We start from the raw sequence: 7,478 nt of genomic DNA, 5'->3' as shown, positions 1-7,478 counted from the left end.
TATCATTATTCTTATTTTTACCATAGCTACATGTGTACATGTGTATATACATATATATCTCTAAAATTAATCGGAGAAAATTTATGAGAGTCGATGTTGTGGTTCATATTTGGAAAGGCTAGAGAGAAATCGTGTCACCACGAAAAAATATTTAGAAGTATTAAATTATTTTTGTAAAAAGAGTCAGAGTAGAGGTATGATTGGATCTTTTGTATTTTCTAGAATTATTCTAAGCCGTATGGCCTAAAGAGTAATTGTTGATTCTTCTGGTATTAGGAACCAGAGTAGAGAAGCGGTATGCTACATCATAAAACATCTATATTTTCTAGAATTATTTCAAATTATACAACCCAAAGAGTATATGTATAAGTGTATTAAATATGCAAACAAATCTTGGGCCAAGGCCTCTAGCTCCTGGAGGCCCGGGGCGAGCGCCCCTCTGCCCCGCCCTATCCGGCCCTGTGGACACCAAGTCCGTCATAGCTTTGTACCTAGTGCACCATGGCAGAACGTATCTGATGAAACGGTCCAAGTCATGCACCAGCTGCACCCATATACTGTGATCCTTTGGATTGAAAAAGAAGTGACATGATCCAGCGAGCAGACGCGCTGCTGGCACATTTGCACAATGGATCTCGTACTCGTAGTATTCTTCCCAGACACAGCTTCGTCTCTCTCTCATGTGTGTCTTGTATTGTACATGCGTGAGGTAGGTTCGTTCAAGCATCTCTCTTTTATTTTTCTTCTACTGATTCCAGATTAGGAATTTCCGATGGGATACAAGCTCGAGAAATTGTATTGGGATTGGGATCTCATCTTTCTCCCTCCATATCCTCCCTTCTCATCCCAAATGGCTCTGGATGTACATGGATCTGAGAATAGCAATACGACTGTGCTAGAACACGAGACCACGGTGAGGCGGACCTGCCGTCCAGCTAGCCTCGCCATCAAGATGGGTGCCGCGCCGGAGCACTCAGGCTGTGATGCGAGCCTCGCTGTCGTTCTGCCCATCGATGCCACAGAGCTACATCGTGAGTCTCCCAAGATGGAAGAGGCAAGTGGAAGAAGATGGGGATTGAATGGGAGTGTCTCTGCAGTTTGACAATACTGCAAGGTTTACTTTGTAAATTACACCAGCAGTTCACCTTGTTAAATCTGATACTCACATCTTTCATCCAACGGCATAGAATCTATGGTGCAGCCGTTGCATATATTCCTCCGTTTGCACCATGGGCATAGCAAGCACATCGACATGAAGTTTCACTACATCCACGAGGAAATTGAAGCTAGAGAGATGGATGTCGATCATGTGGGCACACATAAACAGCTCACAGACATTCTGACCCAAGCTCTCAGACGAACCAAATTCATCGAGCGGCGTCAGAAAATTGGAGTTTGTAAGATCGTCATCAAGCAGCAGATTCAGGTTTATTTGCTTACTGGAAACTATCGACTATTTTTTTAATGAGAAAACCATGTAATATCATTAGCTTAACCATGGAGATTACAGCAAACGTGGCCCTATCTGGAAAGATCCAGATGACAGCAGACACAGGATTTTTGCACAAAGACCCCTAGAAAAAGAAAAATTATGAAGATAGCCCTCCAGGTCCTTGAGCACATCCACATCACATCCAGTCACAATCCCCGCCGCCGGAGAAGAAAAAGACGGACTAACCACACTCCCAGCTCAGAGGAACTGCAAAGCTGCAGCAGAGTTTGCACAACAGTATGCTAAGTCGCAAAAAAAATGTTCGTGTCATGTGGGGCCATATGCTAGTCTGATACACGTTTCTTTTCTCCTTTTTTCTTTTCCACATTTTCCATCTCATCCCTGTTTGATCACCATTGTGCGCTGCTGCAGGCATGAGCGCAATTGCGTGGTCATCGGGGTTTGAGGCTGACCACATCATAGGCGTAGCAACCACATCGACACCAAGTTCCACTACATGCGCGAATTGAAGCTAGAGAGATGAATATCAATACCGTGGGCACTCATAAACAGCTCGCAGACATTCTGACCAAAGCTCTCGGACGAACCAAATTTGTCGCGCTAAAGTAGTTCGGAAGATCATCATCAAGCAGCAGGTTTGAGGGGGAGAAATGAGGAACGGAGGACAGAAAAAAAAAAAAAAGAGGGGAGGAGAACGAAAGAGAGTAAGGTATAAAATGCTCCTCAACCAGATCGAGCAGAGCTAGAAAATAGCTAACAGAACCTATCCAAAACTCCTAACTGAATCTGAAACGCTACGGTGCAAAACGACACCTTCAGGTTTAGGTTTATTTGCTACTGGAAACTATCGACTAAGTGCAAGGCTGCAGCAGAGTTTGAACAACAGTATGCTGTATGCAAAGTCAGGCACTAAATCTCGACGAAAAAAACAGTCAAACAAACAGAGTTCCGTGTCATGCTCGGAGATGAAGAGAGAAAAATCTCGACGAACAAAACAGTCAAAGAAGGCGTCTGTAAAATGCTCATGTAGCCTCTATAATTAGAAGCTGGAGGGGAGCTTTTACAGGCCCATCTAAACTATATTTAGAGGCCTGTTTTAGGCAGTCTGCTAGAGCTGTTTTCAAGTAATCCGTCCTCTAAATTGGAATTTTTTTTACAAGCAATGTGCTTTTAGGATGTGTGCACTCTGTTCATTTTATTTTCTGTATATATTACTAGTCGTTGATCTGATGGTTTTCTTGAAAATGTATAAATTACATCTTCTGTAGGTTGAGGGAGTAGCAAAAATAACTAATTCAAGATACCAATATCTTTGACAGGCATCAAAACCACAAACTCATAATAAACAGATCAAGCGCAACGTTCACAAATAAAATTCTAGCTTTTAGTAAATCTAAAAATAAACTCAAGCCGGACAGAACTAGAAAGGGTCATAGTGCGCACCCGCAAGATACCAATATCTTTAAGAACAATGCAATCCAGAAGGGATAATCCTCAATACTACCTTACCTTACCTTACAGTGACTATATCATCAATCTTCAAGATCATGCGAACACACTCACACGCCAGTGTGATGGCGCTGGTGCTGACCAGCAACGGCTGGACGACATTCTCCTCCAGGATGTTTGTGATCTGGCCTTTCCTCACGTTGATGCCGGTGTTCTTCTCACCCTTGGCATGACGGTTCCTTAGCTCGGTAACAACAGTGATAGGACTGAGCCCTGCATTCTCTGCCAGCGTGTAAGGGATTACCTCGAGCGCATCAGCGAACTCCTTGATGCAGTAGCTCTCCATCCCATGGAGCTCCTTCGCCCAAGCAGCGAGCTGCATTGACATCTCTATCTCAGGCGCACCGCCACCAGCGATGAGGAACCTCTTGTTCACCAAGCATCTGATGACACATAGCGCATCATGGAGACTGCGGTCAGCTTCATCGATAACCAGCTGGTTGGACCCACGGACAAGCACGGTGGCAGTCCTCCCCATGTCCTTGATACCGGTGATCTTGACGATCTTGCCGTCCCCGACAGACACCTCCTCAACAAGATCAGCGTGGCCAAGTTTATCCTCACGGAAATGCTCGATGTTGGCGATCGGCAGGCAGTTGAGAGTCTTGGTGACGAACTCAACCTCATCCCTCTCCACGTCCTTCACCACCAGAATCTTGGCCTTTGCGAGATAATGCAGCGACAGATCGGTGACGGCATCGCGCAAGATGCTCTTCTGAATGAGGAGCACGTTGCATCCAGACGCCTTAATCTTCTTGACCATCCCCAGTATGTAGTTCCGCTCCTCACGGAGGATGCGGTCCATCTGGGCATAGTCTGAGACGACGACGCTCTGCTCAATGTCGGTCTTGGGCGGAGACACCTGAAACTGTATGACAGCGATCTTGGCATTCTCGATCCGAGATGGCCCCCCTGCAGCATGGCTAGCCTTCTTGTCAAAGATGAGGCCCCGGACAAGCTCAGTATCATCGACGGTGCCACCAAGCTTCTTGATAATGCGGATGCCGCGGAGATCGAGGAGTTCTGGGTGGGCGGGATCAACCACAGAGAGCGCAGCGTCAACAGCGAGGGGGGCGAGGAGGCTAGAGTACTGAGAGACGACCTTGGAGTTGAGGGCCGTGGATGCAGATTTGACGAGGGAGTCCCTGTCGGAGAGCTCGACGGGGATGGCCATGCCCTGGAGGACCTCGACGGCGCGGGCGGCGAGGCGGTGGAGGGAGTCGGCGACGGCCGTGGGGTGCGCGCCGGCGGCGATGAGGCACTGCGCGCGGCGAAGCAAGGATCCGGCGAGGACGACGACGCTGGTGGTGCCGTCGCCGGCGGCGGCGTCCTGGGAGCGGGACACGTCGGCGAGCATGCGGGCGGCGGGCTGGAGAAGGGCCATGAGGGAGACGATGGTGGCGCCGTCGTTGGTGATGGTGACCTCGTTGTCCCCGGAGGAGATCATCTTGTCCATGCCGCGCGGTCCGAGGGAGGTGCGCACCGCGTCGGCGACGGCGCACGAGGCAGCGATGTTGACGCCGCGGACGTCGTCGCGGCGCTTAGTGTCGGTGTAGGTCTCCGTCTTGCGGATCGGCGCGGCGGCGACGGCGGCCATGGCGGCGGATCGAGAGGAGTGGAGGAAGGTTGCTAGGTTTTGTTTTTTTCAACAATGGAGGAAGGTGCTAGTTGCATTCTGTGGTGCGCGAGATGAGGTCGGCAGCCCGAGAAACAAAATGGTCAGCTGGGCCGATTGGTAACGTAGTGCATTCCAGTCCTAAGGGCCAAACACATACGGCAGGTTGCACGAAAAAATGACATATGAGGTACCGTGCATCTAAGGAAGGTGAACTTTTTTTTTACGAAACACGGTAGGTACTTTTTTTTTTTGAAAATGTGTTGTGTATTAATCAGAAAACATTGTTTAAATTACAATCATCCAAGGCCTCTTTCGACACGCAGGTCGGCACCGCACCTTGTAACACTTCACGACACAACACATTACGACTAAGTTGGCATAAACCATGAGCAACGTTATTACAGTTTCTGCTCACTTTAGAGATGACAATTTGTCGATCTGGTGGTCTCAACGAGTTGAATTCCTTCGCTATGAAACACACCTCAGATCGGTCGCTACTATCCTCTCTAAAGGACTCCACAACTGAAGCACAATCTGTCTCAATGATAAGATTTGAAGTACAATTTGCAATTCCCAATCTCAAACCTTCAAGGCATGCAATAGCTTCTCTCATTGTTGCTGATTGGCAGTGAGTGATGACATCCCAAGCTGATAGCACAATGTTACCCATGTGGTCCCGTAGAACCACACCCCAGGCACCATTTCTTTCTTCCTTTAAAAAACTTGCATCGACATTGCATTTTATCCATCCATCGGGTGGTTTTTCCCAATTTTTTCCTGCACTTGCATCGCATTTTGGACCTTGTCATCAATGATTTGCTTCTGGTCTATTTTTCCTTTTCCTTTTCTATCCACTACAAGCTCTCCTTTCTTTAACTTCTGCAAGGTAGCTAAATAACTCTGTAGAAAATTGATCGAGTTTTGGATAGAAGCTTTACCATCGCCGAAAATTATATTATTTCTGTGATGCCACGCTCTCCACCATATGAACATCAGTTTGTCCCTCATCTCTTTTGAAAGTTTGTCTAGCAAGACCAGGACCCATTCATTCCCTGTAAAGGCTAGTTCAGATTCATGTGGTAGTTCCCAGATTTCAGCCAAACCTTGCCTTAGAGCCTTTGCCTTTGTGCAATTCATAGTCGCATGGTACCCAGTTTCTTCCTCCATTCCACAGATACTGCAAGTGGGCAAGACATTGGGGAGTCTTCTACTTCTGTTTACCTGAACAGCTAGGCTGTTAGTAGCTAACTTCCAGGTGAATATCTTTACTTTGGGAGGTACATTTGCGCTCCAAATAGTATTCCATAGACTTCTATCCCCATTCAGATTTCCACTTGAGTTTGGTGGATTATTGGATCTGAGATCAAGGGCCAGATTGTAGGCACTCTTCACTGTAAACATGCCATGTTTTTCTGGGATCCAAGATATGAAATCATTCTCATCAATTCTTGGCAAGCGAATTTTGAGTATTTCCTCGGCATCATGGGGCATAAAAATTTTCCTTACCAAATCTTCCTTCCATGATCAGTCCTCGTGATTTATAAGCTTATCTACTCGTCTAAATCTTGAGTTTGTCAAGTTTGCAGTGACTTTCATGTCTCCCCTTGGGATCCAATTATCTCTCCAAATCCGAACTTTCTTCCCGTTTCCGATACGCCATAATATTCCTTTTTTTAGGAGCTCGAGGCCATACATGATACCTTGCCAACAGGGAGATGGGTTCCTAATAAAAGCAGTATCTGTTAACTCTCCATTTGTGTAGTATTTTGCTTTTAGTAACCTTGCACATAAGCTATCTGGAAAAGCAATGAGTCTCCAAGCCTGTCTTGCCAACAATGCTTCATTGAACAAATGGAGATCTCTGAAACCCATTCCGCCCTGCCCTTTTCTTTTCGTAACTTTATCCCAGCTCATCCAATGCATTCTTCTCCTGTCATTTTCATCACCCCACCAGAAGTCTCTTGTCAATTTCATGAGATCTTCACACAGTCCCTGTGAGAATTTGAACACACTCATGGAGTAGGTAGTAATGGCTTGTATCACTGATTTAATGAGAACATCCTTTGCTCCACTAGAGGAATATTTTTCAGCATAGTCGGAGACACGCTTTTTGATTTTCTCCTTGTCTGGCTGAAACACGGTAGGTACTTAGATGTTCACAAAATACGTACATACACTCATCCCTATAAATATAGACACACACCATATTCATATGAGCACCTCCGAAAAATCGATTTCAAGAAACTAATCTGACAGATCTTGAGATTGACGAAGTCACGGACACCTCGCGGTCGATAGGAACATCGCCTCAATGCTCACGCGTTGCTGCGGCAGAGAAAATATATTAGACTTCAAAATGAAAAATAAAAAAATGCAGTTTTCATATAGTCCCCTTTGTCGGCAGTTTTCATATAGCAGTCATAGTAAATGATTGAAACCCTAGAGAAACCAAGTTCAGAAAGACTACCTTTGCGTCGGAGAATAAAAGAATTCATTGCATGTTTGAAAGCTAGCACTCCCTCGGTCTATAAAAGTATATCAAAAATTTGTCTAAATTTAGATGTAACTATACGCTAACAAGTATCTAGATACAACTAAATTTAGACGAATTTGTGACATCTTTTTATGGACAGAGCTAATATCTGACATCTTGCTAGCATTGGTGACTTTGCCTTCAAGGTGTTTATTTGTTTTCATATTCTGTGCTGGAAGAGCAATGTTGCGAACGCGGCCGCATCCAGGAATTCAAGAACAAAACCTCTCCGATGCAATCAATGAACTAAGGGTGTGTTTGGTTTGGGGATGGGGTGGAACGGAATGGAACCGTTCAAAATAATTAATCGGGTGACCATCTCACCCATTCCGTTCCATTCTCATCCCATTCCAAAACCGAATACA

The 7,478-nt window shown here is 45.9% G+C and overlaps 1 protein-coding gene across 1 annotated transcript; it reads right to left on the bottom strand.

Annotated features, from left to right (window-relative positions):
* Positions 1-2,764: 2,764 nt before the first annotated feature.
* LOC127294313 (T-complex protein 1 subunit delta) lies at positions 2,765-4,667 on the bottom strand. The gene has a single exon (XM_051324103.2). The coding sequence runs from the start codon at positions 4,557-4,559 to the stop codon at positions 2,964-2,966; it is 1,596 nt and encodes a 531-aa protein (XP_051180063.1). The 5' UTR covers positions 4,560-4,667; the 3' UTR covers positions 2,765-2,963.
* Between the last annotated feature and the right edge of the window lie 2,811 nt (positions 4,668-7,478).

The sequence above is a fragment of the Lolium perenne genome, chromosome 4 (genome assembly GCF_019359855.2).
Source record: "Lolium perenne isolate Kyuss_39 chromosome 4, Kyuss_2.0, whole genome shotgun sequence".
Classification (NCBI taxonomy): domain Eukaryota; kingdom Viridiplantae; phylum Streptophyta; class Magnoliopsida; order Poales; family Poaceae; genus Lolium; species Lolium perenne.
Note: the sequence above shows the minus strand (reverse complement) of the source record. Positions and strands in the feature narration are given on the sequence as shown.